This window comes from Triturus cristatus, chromosome 3_2 (genome assembly GCF_964204655.1).
Source record: "Triturus cristatus chromosome 3_2, aTriCri1.1, whole genome shotgun sequence".
NCBI classification, from domain to species: domain Eukaryota; kingdom Metazoa; phylum Chordata; class Amphibia; order Caudata; family Salamandridae; genus Triturus; species Triturus cristatus.
In genome coordinates this window covers 500,833,984-500,854,912 of record NC_140584.1, presented here as the reverse complement: position 1 = coordinate 500,854,912, position 20,929 = coordinate 500,833,984, and the positions used below count along the sequence as shown (strand labels likewise).

General features: G+C 42.0%; 1 protein-coding gene across 1 annotated transcript in view; it reads right to left on the bottom strand.

Annotated features, from left to right (window-relative positions):
- Positions 1 to 20,929, bottom strand: part of LOC146857617 (uncharacterized) — a 191,376-nt gene that overhangs the window by 7,334 nt on the left and 163,113 nt on the right. The window contains exon 7 of the mRNA XM_085646835.1: positions 11,216 to 11,283. Coding sequence (XP_085502961.1) covers positions 11,216 to 11,283 — 68 coding nt within the window. The remainder of the gene's footprint in view (positions 1 to 11,215; positions 11,284 to 20,929) is intronic.

Genomic DNA, 20,929 nt, shown 5'->3' with positions numbered 1-20,929 from the left:
GGAATGCACCAAGATGAACAAAAAGGCTACGCATGACTGTGAGACAAAGCTTGCCATTGCGGATATGAGGAGGTTGTAGACTGGTTCTCGTCAATGTCTATGGCATGGCAGTGGCTCTCCTTCACGAGGTCCTTTGTGGGCACAGTCAATTAAATCCAAACGCAAGAATAAGAAACATACAAATCAAAACATGACTCTCCTGCGTCATGCCACTAGTGCCATTCAGAGTTGCATGACGCACCTAGCCCCAAACGAAGTTGTTCCACCATTACGGGGTTGACTATGGCGTCATTTCCATTCTGACTTCCAACGGATCAGGTTGTGATACAAGATCAGCTCTAACAGCTGAAAAAAGCTATGGACTCGGTCTTTGGTGCTGTTCCTGATTTGTCTGATACACCTCGGCTCCACCGATCTGAGGGCGCCTCTAGATGCTTCAACAGTGATGGATTCAGCCTGGAAAACAAGCTGTGCCTCTGGTCCTCATTTTGGGGATGTTAACCATGGCCTTGGGTCCATAAAACTTGGGTCCAAAGATGCTCTTGGCTCCATCCTCGATGCCACGCCTGACACCGTAATTTAGCTGTCCGATGCCATTGGCCCAGTTACTGACGCTGATACAGACATCACTGACGTTGATTGCAAATCCGATCATTCTTTTTGATTCTGAGGCCAATTCTTTTTCTGCTATGGTTTATGCTGAATCAGAGCCAGAATTATCCTGGGTAGAGTATCTTTTTGTGCAGAATACGCTCAAGATGATATTTTACAAGATGTTGGATTGTCATCTCCTCATCTGGCAATGGCTACTGAAGAGGCAGCATCATTTGCCACAGTTATACTTAGGGCAGCAGAAACCATTGATCTTATTCTGTCCTTATTGTCCTTGTAGTACAGGCTTCGACCAGTCATACTAACCCAAATGCCTTCCCTACTACTTGTCCTGACAGGGAGTCTAAGAAAATAGAGGCTACCAAAAGATAGCTCCTTAAGGCGGAAGCCGGGAGTTTCTTTTAAAGAATTATCTTGTTGCAAAATTGCTTTTTACCTGTGTGTCACTTTGCCCTAAGCACTCCCCCCTGAAATCGAGTCGCCGTTCACGCCGCACAGCTGATCTGAATGCTGCTGCGGGTGTAACCATCCTCTTGCCGCCAATTACGCGGACAGCGAGGCAACGCCCACCGCCCTGAGGCCTCACCTCCTCTACTGGTATTTAAATCGCGCCAAACCCCAAACGCGCTACTACCAAAAGATAGCTCCTGAGGCGGAAGCCGGGAGTTTTGCTAGTTTCTTTTAAAGAATTATCTTGTTGCAAAATTGCTTTTTACCTGTGTGTCACTTTGCCCTGAGCACTCCCCCCTGAAATCGAGTCGCCGTTCATGCCGCACAGCTGATCTGAACGCTGCTGCGGGTGTAACCATCCTCTTGCCGCCAATTACGCGGACAGTGAGGCAACGCCCACCGCCCTGAGGCCACGCCCCCTCCTTTCCCTTACAAAACATGTGTTTGGCCCGGACGTGCAGCGGACGAGCGCAGCGGGCGCGCCGTAGGTCAAGCCCGTCTGCGCCCGTCCACGACCGGCCGGGACTAGCGGCTATACCCCCTGCCGGTTCGGCTCAAATGTCGTCCACACCCATCCGCTACTCTCGCAGTGAATTGTTAGCCTTTCATAATAACAATAAGGGTATAAAAACACATCTATGTACCCAAACGGGGCCAGGACTATCTTATGGATCAATCTCCTGCCTCGCTTGTCGCTGGTCCAGCATGGGTCAAACTCCATTAGGAAACCACACAACCCATGTAAAAAATCACCTGACTTTGAACTGTCTATATTTTAACGCTAGATCCTTACCTAGACACGCCCTGGACATTTGGGATCTACTTATATCTAAGACCCCGGATCTAGTTTTCATTGCTGAAACCTGGCTATCCGAGACCAATGCTCCAGACTTAGCAAACGCCCTCCCCCCTAATTACAAAATCATTACGCAAGACAGACTTGGTAAAAGAGGAGGGGGGGTTGCTGTGATATTCAGGGAACAATTAACATGCTTTGTGGAACCTATAACTGCCCACATCGAACATCAGACCTTACCTTTTAAAGTACTTTACGAGGGCCTTACCATCCTAGCTGGTGCAGTTATATACAACCCCCCTGGACAACAAGCTAGTCTCGGCGCCAAATTATTAAATCAACTACTGCCACTTTGTCTGATGCACAAAAATTATCTAATTGTTGGCGATTTTAACATTCACTATGAGAAAATGGATTCTCCGGGAGCCTCCCAGCTTGAATATGACATGGGAATTCTCAATCTCAAGCAGTGGGTAGTGGGCCCCACTCATACAGCTGGCCACACACTAGACCTACTGTTCACTAATATCGAATCCACCAGCATAAGAGAGATCCACCCCCTATCCTGGTCGGACCACTCCCTTATTTACTTCTCACTCGGCCTTCTCGGTAAACCTCCGAAATCCAAGGTAGCCTCTCATATCTCCAAACGAGCTTGGAAGCTAATCAACGAATCCAACTTTGAGAAACACTTTCAAGTGGCTAATATCAAACCATCGGAGGACTCCTCTGTCTTTGATGACGTTGCCCTACTAGATACTGGAACATTGCAAACATTAAATAAACTAGCCCCGATGCGGGAATCCAGAAAAAAATCTATAACAGAGAAATGGTATACCCCTCATCTAAAAAAACCTTAAAAAGGAATGCCAAAAAACTGAACATCTATGGAGACAGTCCAAAGACAGCGAAACGAGACTAACCTATGTCCATAAACGAAAGCAGTATATTCTCGCCATCAAAAACACAAAAAAGGATTACTTTACTCAGCGCATTCAAGAAAATAGCAACTCAGCGAAAGAACTGTTTAGGATAGTGAAGGAGCTTAGCAAACCATCTAGCACTTCACAAACACTCACCCCCTCGACCGAGGCCTGTGAGCGTATCAGTATCTTCTTTTCTGAAAAGATCAAGAAAATATACTCTTCTTTCACTCCCCAATATACCCACAATGACTTAGATAACCCATCTAAGATCGTTATGTTACCAGAAACACCCACGGCCCCACCAGACCTAGGAAATGCACCCCGCTTAACCAGCTTTGAACCACTCTCTGAAAACGAGGTTCTAGCAGTTCTAAATACAGTCAAATCTGGATCCCCTTCGGACCCCTGTCCTCACTTCGTGTTTGCAGAAATTGCGCCTACGCTTTGCCCCCTGATCACTCAACTTTTCAATAAATCATTAATCACTGCCACCTTCCCTGATGCCTGGAAGCACGCCTCTGTGACCCCCCTTCTGAAAAAAGCGGGATCCGACATTCTCAATCCAGAGAATTACAGACCGATCTCCCAGCTTCCCTACCTTTCTAAGGCTCTAGAGAAATTGGTCAATGCACAGCTGACTAGGTACCTAGAAAGTAATTCCCTTCTAGACCTTTCCCAGACTGGCTTTAGAGCCAATAACAGCACCGAGACAACGCTGCTGGCAGTATCGGACAGTATCAGATCCTCCACAAATCAAGGTGGAGCGGTGGCACTGATACTGCTTGACCTGTCAGCGGCATTTGATACGGTATCCCACGAGTGTCTGATGAACATACTTCAGAGTAAAGGAGTTCAATCCACGGCGTTGAACTGGCTACACTCTTTCCTGAGCAACCGTACCCAGGCAGTACATATGGGTCAGTTCCATTCAAGGCCCAACCCCATCAACTGCGGGGTCCCTCAGGGCGCCTCACTGAGCCCCACTATTTTCAATGTCTATATATCATCTCTTGCTGACATTGGAAGGAAGTGGGGCATTGGCATCTGCTCCTATGCGGACGACACGCAGCTGACCGTGACCATGGATGAAGGGCCAGATGTAACCAAAACCAAGCTACATGACTGCCTCTCCGAAATGGCACAATGGATGCATGATCACTGCCTAAAATTGAATGCAGGTAAATCGGAGATTCTTCTGTTCGGTGGCGCCAAACGTATGTGGGATGCCACATGGTGGCCACCTTCATTGGGATTGGCCCCCACTCCAAAACAACATGCCAGGAACCTGGGAATCATCATGGACGATGCATTGTCCATGAAGGATCACGTCCGATCCCTTTTTGGCAAGGGCTTTGCCATATTAAAACTCCTCGCAAGGATATTTCCCTGGATACCCTTAGATTGCAGACGTTCAGTCACACAGGCTCTATTGGTCAGTCGCCTGGACAATGGCAATGCGCTGTTTGTAGGGATGAACGAACATCTATTCTCCCGCTTACAGGTTTTGCAAAATCTGGCGGCCAAACTCATCTGCAACAAAGGTAATCGAGACTCGGCATCAGAATGCTTAAAGAAACTTCACTGGCTCCCGATGCGTCAGAGGGCTGCCTTCAAATTGCTTAGCCATGCCCACAGGGCTTAACACAAGACTGGCCCCACAATTCTCCAAGGGAAAATTGAATTTTATGTACCCAATAGGAACTTACGCTCATGTCAATCAGATTTGGCTAAAACCAAACGCATCTATAAAGTTAGAACAGGCGGTCGCTCCTTTTCTTATCTAGCAGCAGCAAAAAGGTGGAATGAACTCCCCACTGACCTAAGACATACTACAAATTATCTCCAGTTTCGAAAAAATTTGAAAACTTATCTCTTCCCCAGCTCTTAATCATCTCAGCATACGCCATCAGTAGTCCTTATTTTGGTATAAAGCGTCGTGATATCCCATGGGATGAGTGTTGCGCTCTACAAAAACCGTAAATAAAAAAAATTAAAAAAATGCGAAAAAGGTTTTTCTTCAGCTATTTTAACCATAAGATCTGTGAATACGTCCAGTTTATTAGGAAGATACTCCCATGCTTTGTGAGACAGTGTATTAGCTATATTACCTGATGCTCAGGAGGACATTCGTAAAATCTTAAAATGTTTGGTTGCTGATGGCCAAGATGCAGCCTAATTTTCGATTAAGTCAGGCCTAAGCTTGACTGATGGTTTGGGTAGTGCATTGTGTACAAGTGTGGTTATTTGGTGCAATGCATGGATATTTTCCACTGGTGCATCCATGGATGTTCAATGTTCATTGATGGAAATGCCAGTTGATGGTTTCAGGCTATTCATGGAAAAACGCAGATTTAGCCCTGGAATCGTTCAACGACAGTAACACCACAGCCTGCTCTCATTGTTTGGTGCCTACAGTTTGTGAGCTCTCACAACAAAAGCGCCCTTTTTAAGGATTTGGAAGGGGTTAGCTTCAGAGACAGAGGCAGTATTAACCTCAGTTGCAGAGAGTCACCCATCCATTTAGAGGCCAAAGTCACGGAGTAGGAGGAAAACACTCAGCACCCCACGGACAACTTTCTATTCAGCTCCCAGTCCCTCCTTCTGCAACCACTTCAAAGCTTCTCTTATTTAACCTTGGTGTCCCACGATCATCTAGTAAGAAGTCAAATCACCTACTCCTTTTATGGATGGAGGAGCATGACATCTGACCAATGGGTGATCCAGATCATGACACAAGTTTATTCTCTACCATTTCAGTCTTTCCCCTCCAGACATCACACCACTACCACATCTTTCAGAGGATCACTTGTCAATTTTGCAGGGAGAAGTTGTAGTGCTACATATATTTTTTATATTGTGAGACTGTGGTGACCTTTGACTACGTGTTTTAGCTGATTCCATTTTAAATGTATACCACCATTTTGTGTTCCCATTTTTTGCCTGCTTGCAGTTTCAGACTATGATGTTTTCATTTTTTCCCAGCACAGAGCAAAACAGCCTTGCCTGGAACAGAACGTGTGGGATGTGCGTTTGAAAATGTGAGAGAGTAATGTACTTCTCTGTCTTGAGTCAAACCACGGAGGACTGGCTAGCTTCCGTCTTGAACTTGGAACAGACCAGTACGGTCAGCTTTGGTTTTGCAACAGATGAAGGGAGAGGGGATTTCTAGAAGTCTCTCTTCGTGTTAGTAAAGGTATTAAAGACAGGAAGCTCACTCGTGAGGTGGATGCATCGTCATGAGAAAGATTTGCTGTCCCATTGAGACTTCTGGACGACTGAAAGAGCTTCCCAGTTGAGCTGACCAGAATGTTGTGCTGTCCTCAATGGTGATGTATTAGTTATGAGTTTCATTGCTCTGTGAGGTTTTCATGTTGAGTATATATGCTCTTTATTATATTTGAGTCTTACAATTGAAAGTACTTGTCTCTTGCATTGGACGTCCATTATTATTATCTGCTTATGCTTTGCTACCTTATATTTGACTTGTGAATATTTCATTAATATTATTTGCTTATGTTTTGCTCCCTAATATTTGACTTGTGATTGTTTAAATATTATTATCTACTTATGAATTTCTCCCTTATAATTGACTTATGAGTGTTCCATAATTATTATCTGCTTATGTTTTGCTCCCTTACATTTTACTTGTGAATGTTCCATTATTATTTGAACTTGTGAGTATTTTATTATTGTCTGCTTGTGCACACATATATATACATTGGCATGTTGTTTTACCCGTTTTACTTGACATCTGGGAAAGTCTTTTTGCTAGAGAGTGTTGCATTAATAAAACCCCATGCTTTATTTTGAAACTGGCTTTTGGTGTACCTCATTTGGTGAGTGTGGAGCCTACTTTGCAGGTGTTTTTTCTTGATTTACTGAATGCCTTTCCTTGGGAGTGCTGAATTTCTTTTATTTGGGAGTGTAAAGTAAGACATTTTGGTACCAGGAGTGGGGTACCATTTTAAAATTGAAAGGGGAAAATGTTTTCCAAAACGACAGTGTTTTCAGTTGCAGATTCCCAGATGCTAACTGAGCTATTGGGATGGGATGATGTCTCCTTTTTTATTATTATGTTTCTTATATAGCGCCTGAATCGACCCCCGAAGGGGTATCTCCGCGCTTGCCTTGGGAACCCGTCCTGGCTTTTCCCTGTGAGATAGCCCCTACAGGGCATCCCCAAGGTGAAAGCCAGGCATCCCGCCGCGGGGGCCGTTGTGGAGATTAAGCAAGCTTAATGCCCAGAGTTGCAGAGTGTGAAACCATGATTAGGTCAGGCACCGAAGCGAGAATTATCAAGTCCATGGACATTTAAGCTCAAGACCCTGCCGCGTCGGGAATTTAACCCTGGTCCCGGGTCTGACCTCTGCTTCAGGGTCTGCCTGCTCTAACCAGTGAGCCACACTTCTCCTATGCATGTTTAACAGACAAGTGTTTGTAGCAAGTTTCCTTTGAAGAGGAAAAAGAGCTTAGCACTTCAGAGAGAAAAGATTGGATTCTTTTGAGTGCTTTTCGTAGCATGTATGAAAAATGTGCGCTGTTTGAAAAAGAATGCGATCAAATACAACAGCAGTAAGTTAAAGTTAAAAAGAATTCTGATATATTAATGTGTGAAAACAAATTGTTAAAAGATAAACTGGAAAGTATCAGACATTGCAAAGGCCAGATGTCATGTGTGTGACGGTGTAAATTACCAGACTTTTCAGGTAGCTAGAATGAGTCGGGAGAAAAAACGTTGTTCAACAAAAGCAGCAGGTTAATTCACAATGCCCACAGGCAGTTTTAATAAATTCTCTGGAGGACTTTACTCAGCAAGAGATTAATGGCATTTTGGACAGATTTCAACAGAAACCAGGAAAGGATTTGCTAAGGTAGTTTGCGCGTTTGATTAAGGAGCCTCTGCAGTGATGTTAAACCAAGGAAATGCAGCACAGTGTTGTACGGTCAGCGTTGACTCCACTGTACAGGAACATTTTAGGAACTATAGAGAAGATAATCAAATCAGAATGTTACAATTAGTGGTTGCTGGGTGCAGTCTCAAGTCAGACTGGCCAGTAAATGACTAACCTTGGTTTACATTGAGGGATGCTATGCAGAGACTTAATAGAGAGATGATGAAAAATGCTATTTTTAAACATGATTCTTAGTGGGGAGAGCACAGGCAATGTGCTTTTCAATCAGCAAATGAGGCTATACAATATGTTTTAGATGTGTGGCCAATACAAGAAGGAGACTGTAAGTTATATGTGACAATTCAGGGGCAGTATGCCAATTGAAGTATGTGGGAAAAACATGGAAAGAAGAGGGTGCTCCTGGGCTTTAGGACTAAAACATTGCCAGATGCTGGAAAGTGGTATACTCCCCTTGAAAAACAGTTGTTTGTGTGTTATTGTACTCCGATAGACACTGGGCAGATACAGTTGTTTTTGTACTATTGTGCTCTGATAGACACTGGGCAGCTAAAGTTGCTTTTGTGTTACAATGCTCGGATAGACACTGGGTAAATGACAATAAGTCACAATATCATTTTGAGACTTGAATTTCCTCTTATGCAATGGGTGGTGAGTTCCCCTAAGTCACACAGAACAGGGCATGCACAATAAGAAAATATCATCAAATAGATGTGGTACATTCAGGCAGAAACTGCAGTGTTATATGAGCTGAAAGTGCAGGTTCCAGTGTAAAATACAGAGGTATTACACGATGTGTCTAAGATACAGGAGTACCCTGTGAAGTGGGGTAAGGAGTTGTGGCAAGAGATCTGGGAAATGTTACCGCAAAACGCAGTCACTTTGTATCATGTAGATGCCAATTGTCCCATAACTTCACTAGAATGCTGATTTAATTCCCTTGCAGACAAAAAAGCCAAAATCTTGGAGGCAGAGGTGACAACACAGGATTTTGATATGGGGGGAAGGGCTAAGTGGGCACACCAAAAATGTGGACACCTGGGAGAGAAAGCCACTAACAGGTGGGCAAAGAATAAAGGGATGCATATTCCCCTAGACCTGAGTAGAACTGTGATTCCTATTTGTCAGCATGCACAATACAGACCAGTCCCACAGGTTGTGAGGGGCCAGTTGGAGAGAGGAAAACTACCAGCACAGATATGGCCAAATGATTGAGGGTGTGCTTATTCAGCAGTGTATGGAGAGATAGTCATGAAGGGAACTGCCTCAGCCCTTCTTACTGTGCATGGGGAAGGAGGATTTGGCTCCATAAACAAGAACCCACTGGCCAAAGTGTGGGTAGAATCCTCAAATCATTCCCCAGAACCAGCAGAGATCATTGCAGATGTTAAAGACAAGACGTTGTCATTAAATCCAAAGCAGAAAAAGGGGAACATGTGCTTTATGAAAAACTTTATTTGCAAGAAGAGTTATACTTGTGTCTTTCCTAGCTCATACTGCGGAGTGTTGGTGCCCTAGATGTCCCGCCCTGAGTGTGGGTACCTGTATCTGAGTGGGGCCGTGAGGGACTGGGAGCCCCCGGCCCCCAACCCCGAAGTGACCACCTGACAGTGCAGACTGACGCCTTGGCTGATGCTTTTTGCCAAAACAACAAAATTATATAGCACAGACTGTTTTCTACAGCTTGCATTTAAATGTGCTCGAATGAGACTAATTCTGAAAATGAAATATGATTCTAGTTTGATGATGAAAGTGGTGATACCAACCATACTTTTAAATGACAAATGTAGAAAGATATAATTTTAAATATAACAGGAGGGCCTTGTACATTCACATGGTTAGGACTGATGCATTGCATACCCAGAGTCAAGAGAAACTGTTCAGTTTGATGACGATGGTGTTTTATTATTCTGAGATTCAGTTATTGACTTAGACAGTAACAGTGATCATGTATACGTGTGTTTTATGAAATACATGCTGCTTCATATGTTGGCCGAATTCTGTAGGCCTAATTTGTATTTCTCCCTGCCGCTCTCAAGTCAGGTATGCTAATAGAATTCATGTGTATGCATATAGTTCTTGTTCTTTCTCACGTTTCTCATTGTAGGTGGAGAAGTGCATCTTTGTTAGTTAGAATAACGTCTTTCTTTTAGGAGTTAGGTTTAGGGAGTAGAAGATACATTAAATGGCGATGCTGATAATGTGGGATGGTGTTCTTTCTCACCAGAGAGAGCCTGGGAATCAAGGTCATCGATTAAAGGCCTGGGAGCATTGCTGCCGAATGGAAAGATACCTAGGAGGAGGTGTCTTGCGTGGATGGGGTGATGTTGCATAGTATTATGGGAAGTCTCGTACCAGTTTTCTATTGGAGTTAGGGACAGAGTCCAGTGACTTCTGCCTTGCCTTGAGAAGAAAGAGCATCTTAGATTGAGCTCTGTTACTTGGCTACTTGACCCATTCAATGTGAATGTTCTTCTTAGGAAGCCTTCACGAGCTGACACCTGTTCAGAACTTGCTTGGGAAATGCTAAGTAAGGATGTCACGTTAGCGATAGTGTAGGGACAGACTAAAGCTTTTACCAATGAACCTCCGATGAAGGGGACTCTTGACATTAGGGAGGTCATATTCTGTGTCCTGATTCTGGAATTGGTTATTCTGTGTAACTGCGTGGTCTTAACTTCACCCGTAGGTTTGGCTTTGTATTAGTTCCAATGTATTTCTATACCCTCGTTTTGAGGTGTTTGTAAGTTCAGCTGTTCTTGGCTTTGTAATAAACTTATAAATTTGGATCAGACTCGGTGATCCTTTGGAGTCATGGTTCATTGGAACTGTAATGTATAATTGGCTATCAATATTTTTCCTCCCCTCCACACTGTCAAGCAGACAAAAAGAGACATCGGCCAGGGGTTCCAGAGTAAGTCTAGAACATGGAACCCGGCTCCTTCGCATTGAGCCATTCTGACTTTTGGAATGGCTGCCATTACCACATTTTTAGTTAGTATGTCCTTTTATTCACTAATATTAGATCACATACTGAATTGTGTATTAAAAATTTGTATTTTGTGATATTACGTCTTCTTTCCAATTAAAAATCCCACACAGAGAGAAACAAGTAGGAAATTGTGCAGAGCATGGACAGAGACTGTGACTCTACTTTTTTCAGGTTCACAAAGCTACACCGTCTCATTCCGTGCAGCTTAAATTAGCTAGCTTGTTTTTCTTCTCAGTGGAACAAAGATACACAAACACACTTAAGCCTATTTGGACTTAAAATTACTTGAAAAGGGGCAGGAAGATTGGCTTAAAATATGAAGGCATCCTCCTCTGCTTGCTTTTGTCATTCTTAAATTCAGAGGTCACTGAAAATAGGAAACCCTTGTTACATTATGTTTATTTGTAATTTTTAACATACATAATAAAAAGTCTATTACAGATTATACTTTCATGTGTAAGGGAAATATGGTAGAAATATAACTCAATATTAAGGTGTTTAAAAGAAAATAACACAGTTTACTAATTACCTGTCGTGACTTTTTCCCTTTTGGTCAATCTCAGAATCGGGAACAGTAAAACTCACACTCTCCCCTTCCTGCAGTAATAGAAAATGGAACATGTCAGTGCAAGCTCTGATATATGTATCCCACTGTTAAACAATACTATGCCGATTATATTCAGAATTATGATACACTCGTGCAAAATTAAAACACTGCTGCCATTCATGTGCTTATATAACAGATGGCATACATCATCGATCTCGCGTCCTGCCACTTTCTTGGTCCAGCCTAGTGCCCACGGGTGATTGTTTCAGAGTGCACTATACCTTACTCACACAGGAGCATAGTTAATAGACTTACTATTCAGCTGGTCCGTGTGAAGCCCACTCGGGCTGTGAGGGTACTGTGGTATGGCAAAACAGTCAAACCCCTCTTCTTAATTATTCCAAACGTCCATATGCAGTGTCCCTTCAATGATGTACATGCTTATTTTAAGGCCAGACAATGTTATCACCATTACAAGAATGGTGAACAGAATGAACAATTCAAACATTGTGCATTTGCACTGGATTATATGAATACGTATGATTGTACTCCTACCTAGTACTGCCTATTCTATAAAACATTGGGTGTGCAGGTCTGCCAGAGTACCTTTGAGTGATCTAACTCCCCATTTACCTGCAGGTTGTGTCATGTGTGTGTCTTGATGAAGAACAGGCCTTTTCCCTTCTCAGGATAGTGGCCGGATTCAGCTGGGATAGAATTCCGGCATGGGGTGACCTCAACAACCCATCAAAATGCTACAATGTCTGTTGTGATTAAGAATGAGACATGGTGCAGTTTATATAATGAACTGGAGAACTGGACACATGTGTTCTGAGCCTGAGCTCTGGTCCGGCTGTCATTGTTGATTCTACCCACCCAGAGCTGTCAGCGAAGAGACAACAAAGACATTTTATGCAGTGTACCTTGGTCTTGTGCAGAATGTTCCAGGGCCTGATAATGTGCCTTCCAAGAAGTGTAATTGTAAGCAAACTTTTTTGTGAGAACATTATCCCATACGGACGTGCAAGCAAATGTGTGTTAAAAGTCATCGTTTAATAAGATGTCAACAAGCATGTAAAGTGTTTGAGCCCGGGGCCCATGTAACGTTACGACACCCACTCCTTGTCTGTAAGGTGAATAAAAAGCTTCACATTAAATCTAAAACATCTACTAAAATCGAAGTTTAAATTTGTCATGAAGCCTAAAATTGTTAAAAATACTATGCTCCTTAAATATAAAAGCAGAAAAAAAGCCTATTTGCCCTTTAAAAGCCAAATTAAAAATGTGCATCTAAAAGGTGAATATAAAAAACAATTTTACAATTAGAAATGTTGCTGAATTATTTTAAAAAAAATTCTTCTTGAAACTGCATGGTTGTTTAAATGTTCTGAGAGTCAGACGAAACAATTATGTTTCCAGCTTCCGCAGATGATGTTTCAGTTGGCACCCCAGTCACAGGATCCAAAGAACAAACATGGTTTTATCCAACCCATCAGCAGCCGCTGAAGGTGTCACATCCAATAGTGCATCAGCAGAGGATGAGCTAGGATCTGAAAATCCAGGAGCAGAGGCATTCAGGGAAGGCTCATAATATGCATTTTGCAACAACAGCAATCTCGCAGGACATCTTTGCAGGTGGACTCTTAATGCACTCACTAGCAGTTCTATATCCATAGATTGTACCAATTGCATTCTAAGGCATATATCCAGGACACAGTGAAAAGTGCACTGCAGAAAGCAGAACACGAATTGTACGCAATGTGACCACATAGGCCGAAAGGACAAGGACCAGTTGTCATTTAGTTTGTGAAGTAAGGCTGCGCCACACTACTGCATCGTTCACGATATAGCAGCACATGTGGTAGTGCTATTTCTATTTGACTGTATGACAGTATATGCATTGTGGAGCAGCAAAAATAGAACCAAGATACAGATAATTAGAAACAGGACAAGTGGTATGGCTCCAAAAGCACTCGAAACCAAGGAGTGTATGAAAGATGTAATCACTCGGAAAACAGTCTGGAAAATACTAAGAAACCCAGATACAATCGCTTTCAATTTTTTTACTACTCCCACAGTATTTGAGGCATTAAAAATGTGGTGCACAAGTTTGACGAAATGTTGTGGGAGGTTAGTGCGTAGTAGCGACTGGATTTAAGAAGAAGAACTTGCAACTTGAAGATCAAAGGTCGCCCTTGCGAATGTTAAGGAAACTTCCTTCTGAAACAATAAGCCTTTCAGTCTACTCAGACTAGCAAAGTTCACATTCAAAAAAGAAATTCAAGGCCAAATTGTCACTTCACTAACTGTACAGGCTGGTGGGAAAAGCACATTTGTACAACAAGTCACAACCTTAGAAACCGTCCCAACATAGGGTACTCTTGGTTTCATTCCGCAGCAACCTTGGTCATTCACCATCAAATAACTGCAATTTGAAAGTAATCTGCATGCCAGATGAATTACAGCAACTGGTTGACCCTTCAGATAACAAGCTAAGTTTGCCCTTGATGCGTTACAGGCTCTGTGAAGTGTAACCTCCCTGCAAACTAGAGAACGGCTGAAAGTTTTCTTGCAGCTTGTACCGCTGAGAAAAATCTCAGTATCTCAATTTTTATACCTGTAATCGAACGTTAGGATCCATTTCTTGTGTACAGAACTCTTCCCTAACGCTTCATATCTGCCTACTTGATAGTGTTGTGAGCAGTCCATAAAGTGGAATGTTTAAATTGGCAGAGATATAAACCATGAATTATGCCACAGTGAACGGTAATTACTCTAGATGTTCCATGTTTAACATTGTGTATGTCGCATCCTTCTTTGCTATAGTGTTCTGCTCTCTTGTTAAATTGTATGGCAGAAATAAATCAGTTGTGTTCAAATGCTTCCAGGACACGTGACCATTGCGCAGAATCTGTAAAGTCCAGCTCAATAGTAGGAAGGATGTAAGCTGACTTTCTCTGTGTTGCAAAAGGGACATGCCACTTTGTATATTATCAATAGCTGATGATATAATGTTAATCAGAGAATACATTTTAGTGGATAAAGTAGTCATACTATTGTCAGCTACTGCCAGAGCCTTTTCTAGATTTACTCTGTCAATTTCACTTATCAGCTCAGCAGCCTCCTGCTGTGACACTTTCTACAATTCGTTGTATATTTCATACAAAAAGTGCTTTTGACGTGGCTTTCTAGGACCTAACAAAAATCCTGTAAATCATTGTCATCTGAAAGAAGAGACAAGTCTTCTTTCACCCCATCTAATGTGGAATGTTTTAGCCATTCAAGGCATAATCTCTCACGTTATATTTTTTTACTCCTCCTGAGTGTTGTGTCTGCGAGAAACATGGGTCCTGTCTATTTAGCCTAAACCCCTTTGTGTTGATTACAAAATTGGCATGGCAACCATTAGTATTTACTGGCCACACTATCCATTCCTCTGGACTGGAATGTGAATATTACATGTACCATTCTTGAGTTGTTAAACGTTTCATCTGTGTAATTTGTGAACTGTTGCCGATTCTCAAAACGTGCAAATGTAGGAATGTTTGGTGTGTTCATATTCCTTATCTTGACCAGGCTGAGTCAGGATGTTTGTTGCACAAACCCTTGAAGCCCATAAAAAAGAAATCAAAACGTAAGCCTGGAATGATTTATTGTGTACAGACGTTTAAAAAATAGTGTTACGTTTTGGGGGATTGTAAACCGTCCATTCTTCTCGGACGGCCTCCAATGGTTCGATTGATTGTACTATACCCGCAGAAACTGGGGTAATAAACTTTAAGATTATTTATGGCAATCCTGCAGAAGTAGCTACCCTTACTACACTAGCATTTGCCAGTGGTAATTATGCCATGGTTGTCACTGAAGAAGAAGTAACTGAGGCTATTTTATACATGTACAAAAACAAAGCACCTGACCCAGACAGTGTTCCTGCTGATCTTTATAAGTCAAACCTCCCAATGTGGGCTAAACTTCTAACACATGTTTTTATTACAGCCTGCAAGACTGGTTCAGCATCGTCTTGGTCAAAATTCCCCATCATCCTAGTTTTTAAGAAGGGGGCGAGATCAGATCCACAATGTTACAGGCCAATATGCCTCATCGATTCAGTAGGTAATGGACTAGTATCAGTATACTGAGATCTATCAGGCTGTTTGATTGGTTCACAGTTGTGTAGATCATAGCGCTTTTCAAAGGACTCCTGTGGAGGAGACCCACCATTTGGTTTAGTCTTTTCTTTATTTTTCTTATTAACCCAGTGTTTTTTAGAAGACACTGGTGCCTGTTTCGAGTTATCCTTTTCAGAATTACCCCTAAGTTGTGGTTTATTAGGTCTGGCTCCCAATTTATCACAACCTATGGATGTATAGGTGTCAGCAATTAATTTTGGTAGTTCTGATTCTGATCCGCTAATGGTATCTATGTGAGACGTTGGTGTACTGCCAAAGCTGCCTCTTTGAGGGTACTGTGGCATAATTGCCAATAAGTCTCATCCCCAAGTCCAGGGCAGGGGCTGCCCATATTCATTTTGGATCAGTTTGAGCAAATCTGACAAAACAGCTATGCATGAAGGTATAGATTGCGGCACACACTGTGCCCCATGTGGTACATTCTTCAATCGGGGGAACCATCCCCAGAATTTTATGTTTATCTTGAGGTCCTGTGCGGGAAAATACTGCTTCGTTCTGCAATCGAGAATGGAATTTGCTCTCGTCTGGTGTGAACCTTTCCCATAATTAAATTAATAGCGACTGGACTAACTGCTGGCATTGCTAAATGCATTCGCGGAGCTTGAGCAGTCCTCGCTGGGTTTGTTGTTATTGTTCGCATAACAAACTGTCATACGTCTGTATAATCTCACTAGACCGTTGTAAAGTATATGCAGCTCTACTGCTGTGAGTGTTGCTAATTGTGCATATGGTGTGTAGCAGGCTAAGACTGGCCATGTTGCCCCGGGGACCCAGTCTGACATTAGGTAATGGATGTGGAAGGGCGCCTTGGAACCAATTTCTATGTTCCTGATATGTTAGTGCTATTTCTAAATCTGCATATGGTCTGTAATTGTTGGGCACAGCAGATACAGTGTATGTGAGAAAGTTTCCTGTGGTGGCATCTGCTGCCAAAAATGTTACCCATGAGTAGGATACCTCTGTTTTATATGCTTCATGGGCCTTGACCATGAAAGTAACATCCCCTCCTGTTTGGGGGAGCCCAAGTTGTAGCAACATCTGTGTTACTACATGTCGCAGTTGAGTTGTAGGACCACTGGTACTGAATTTACCATTTGAATGTGTGGAATTCAGAGAAGGTAACTATGGTAGGGTGATCCTTTGAAAGGTTCAAGTGTGAACAACCTACAGGGAGAAATAGGGTTTTCCTATTTTCATGAGGAGGATTTGTGCCTAGCACCATGGCTTTCTCAAGTTAAATGGTGAGTAGGGTCTTTGGGTACACAAAAAAAACTACTCAGGAGATCCATGAAATAAGTACCTGACCTAGAACGTTTTTAGGCCCATTTCATACGAGTCCTACTATTTCAGTAAAACTATGCGGTTGGCCAAAAAGCATCAAAACTATGTGGTACTGAGTCAATGCATACCATCTGAATATGTTAACCTAATTCCCGGCTAGCTCACAGTGCGTCATCTGGACCTCTAAACCCTACAAGGTACCGGATGGTGTCTGCAACCTCAGAACATGACAACCCTGATTCCTCAAGGAAGTCATGGAAACTGATCTACCCTTTCGCTGTTAACTTAGGTATGCTCAAAGAGAGACACAAAAAGTACACAAATTAGCATTTCAAATATTTATTGAAGCAATTGGACTCTGTGTAAAATATGTGTGTTGCAATGATTAATAGAATTAAGCAAAACAATGTTACCAGCGTTACAAGAATGGTGAACACAATGAACAACTTAACCATTGTGCATTTGTACTGGATTATATGAATAGATATGATGGTATTCCTACCTAGAGCTACCTATCCTATAAAGCATAGGGTGTGCGGGTCTGCCAGAATATCTTCGAGTGGTCTAACTTCCCATTTACTTGTGGGTGTGTGTCAACTGGTAGTCAGTCTTGGTGTAGAACAGGAAGCCTTCCTTCTCAGGATAGTTATGGGATTCAGCTGGGCTAGAATTCTGGCATGTGGCATTCTGACAACCCATCAAAATCCTCTGTCCAAACAAAGGCTTGGTGCAGTTTATATAATAAATGGACCCATTTGTTCTGAGCCTGAGCTCTGGTCCGCATGTCATTGTTGATTCTACCCACCCAGAGCTGTTGCAGAACATACCACAAACAACATCATTTTGCACAGTGTATCTAGTCCTTGTACCGAATGTTTCAAAGCCAGATAATGTGACTACGGAGAAGTGTCAGTGTAAGCAAACCATTTTCTGAGAACATTATCCCATATGAACGTGCAAACAATGTGTGTTAAAAGTCATTGTTTAAAAAGATGTTAACTTTAAAAAAATGAGCATGTAAAATGGATGTGTTTGTTCTTGGGGCCTATGTAACCTCATGACAAAAGGTGGAGAGTGGAGTGCTGTAGAGTGGAGTGGAGCATAGTAGAGTGCAGTGGCATGGAGTGGTGCAGAGTAAAGTGGAGTAGAGTAGTGTGGAGCATGCATGGTGTGGTAGCACACTGCCATTACAGACCACCCATTTACAACTGAAATGACTACTACATTTGTACATACAGTTTTACTGATATAAGTATATAGCGGACAAACGATAATGTGTGAAGATGTCATCACCTAGGGTATTGATTCGTTTTGATCATATTAACATATTTGTTTCCTCCACAATTCACAGACTTCCTCCTGCACACCCTCAGTATTCAGCAGGATTGTCACAAAAACCTTTTACTTTGAAGCCAGAGAAAGAAAAGAAAACACCAAGCTCCTGGAAGACAAAGCTGACATTTGACCTCTGTCTTTGAATGCATTGAAAATGTGACAAGATAAGAACAAGATTTAAAGACCTGTTTACAGAAATCGAAAACTGGTGGAAGGATACAGTAAATAATGTATGGGCCATAGAAGGAACGTTCTCAAGCTGGATAGCCTAAAACAAATAAAGCCAGCAAATCAAAAGCAAGATAATGTGCGTTACAAACCACAAAGCCAATGGTAAGCAATGGGCGAAATGCATTCCCAGGGAAGCTTTTAAAATGTCCCCAAGATGTCGATAGCAAACTAGACAGCTGCTCTGTCTGGTAGGCTCCGACCTAAAAATATGTTTAATGCTTCTATCTTCCCACTTTGCGCGACCTCCATTTTCATGAATTCTGCAGTTTCATAACCAGATAACCAGACTGGGGACCAGCTGCTACATTCTGTAGCTGAATAACTATCTCTCACACTACTGCCCCACACATTAGTGAATCCACAAAGAACACAGGGCAGAAAATACATTACTCCCTAACCCACCATCTTGTTTGCATAGCGAAATTTATTGGGAAATGCAATTAGGAAGATGATTTAAAATAGGATTTAATGTTACCTTTCATCAATAAACATGAATGCTGAATGTACGTATTGTGTTGAATGCACCAAAAAGAAAGTAATACATTTTTAATTTCTAGCATTTAGCAAACTATCATTTCCCTTTACAGGCCATAATAGATGTTACGGGTACTTCTGAAGGGAAATTTGTGAACTTGTACCATACCTAGGGTGTGCTACAGTATCTAGCAGCAATGTTTCTCATTATCAGATCTTCTGTGACCCTATAAGAAAACTGTATACCCAACAGAAACATGTGTGCCTCAGCAGAGTCAGTGCTTATAATACAATGAGCCCATATGGAAAATAATGTCTATAGAAAATCCTATGCCAGAAGAATTAACAACAGATGCCGTCCTAAGTCATAATATCCGTCACTTTACTGTGCCATTTTACGGATCAAAATGCCTGTGTCACAAAATTGAATCCCACCAAATGTTATCTCTCACTTGAATTCATAATCCAGCTCCTTCACTGAAGGAGATGAGAAGTTAACAAGATCAACATTAAAGATAAAAACCTCAAATCTACTAGCAAAATTTACTAAGCTCTAAGAGGCATATTATCAAGAAACGGTGTTAACATTATCGCTTTAGCAGCAGTTTTCTGCCACTAAAGCAGCGATAATGTTAACGCCATGCTTGATAATATGCCCCTTAATTAGGCTACGAACGGGCACTATGTAGAATCCTGCCACCATATCAATTGTTTACTGATGGTGGATAAAGACGGTGGAAGACTCATTCGCGGTGTTCGTAAATCGGAGTTGGTACTCTCCATTTTAACTGCAACTCCTAGGATACTAATTCACTCAAGATTACGATTAAAAGTATTTTGTCTGGTCTGAAAAGGCCTGCATGGAACTACACCTAGACTACCTAATCATAATATAGAATGATAGGCTCCTACTGGGCATTAACATCTAAGGATGACAATTATAGGTCAATACCCTGCTCTGTTTCTGTGAGACGAGGAAGCAATGGATTTTATGTATAGACTCCTCAGCTCTAGAACAGTGGGCCATATTATCAAGCACGGCGTTAAAATTATCGCCGCTTGAGCGGCAGAAAACTGCCGCTAAAGCGATAATTTTAACGCCGTTTCTTGATAATATGCCCCAGTGTTCTTTATTATGTTAACGATATACCTTAATTTTAGAATGCTTTTAAAGGCTTGTCCTTTTGCGGTATTCTATGTGTACTTTACATGTATATGAAAACGCCATGCTTTTTATAGCTGTTGTTTTGTCAGACCATAGCTGTTTATGTTTAGATCTTTTGTATTCCAAAATGAGGACTTATTATTCCGTTTCCTTTAATCGGCAACATTTGTATTATCCATTAATGCCTGAAGTGCTTGTTATGTTTTAATGCTCTGGTTGAGTTCCAAGAAGCAACCTACTTCATGTTTGTGTGCTTTACAGCAAAACAAAAATAAAACAATTAAAAAAATATGACGCAGATGTATTCATTTTAGGCTCTGATATTATTACATTGTTTGTGTTGTTGTTTTCGGTGGTATAAAACTATGCATGCCCATTTTGCAGGTGTGTCCTCCCAGCTCCCAATCGAGCTTTGTCTATACTTTCTCAGAGCTACCTTGCAGAAAAGGGATACCTAACACAAATCACATGAAGAGGTACTAGTCAATCAACCCATTGATATTTATTTGCATTTGTTAGCAATAAAATAAAATCACCCTACAATATCCAAGAATGCACGCCAAAAACAAAAACAGCAAGTCTTGTATAATTAAAATTAGAAAAAGGTTCAAGAGCTTATCAGCAATTTGAATTAAACACTTGGGGCAAATTTACGAAGAATTCATGTAGCACAGCCGTATGTGACAGGGGAAGGGCAGAACAGGGCCATTTCTACTACGATAGGGCACTCTTTTTCACTCATTCTGTTCTGGCGCTCTTTAACCTGTCTTGTGCCAACGCACAGACTTGCAGCATAGTGCAGGGCTGTGTGCATGATGTCAAGCTTAGGTTTGTACTGTGCCAACGCACAGACTTTCAGCATAGTGCAAGGGTGTGTGCATGAAGTTAAGCTTAGGTTTTGTACTGGTAGGGGACCCTTCCAGTACCAAATATTATGCTTTGACTTAGTCTAACACTATTATAACCTTGCATGTGTTCTGTACAGTACAGCATATTGCAAAGGTAGAGAGGTTTTGAGAA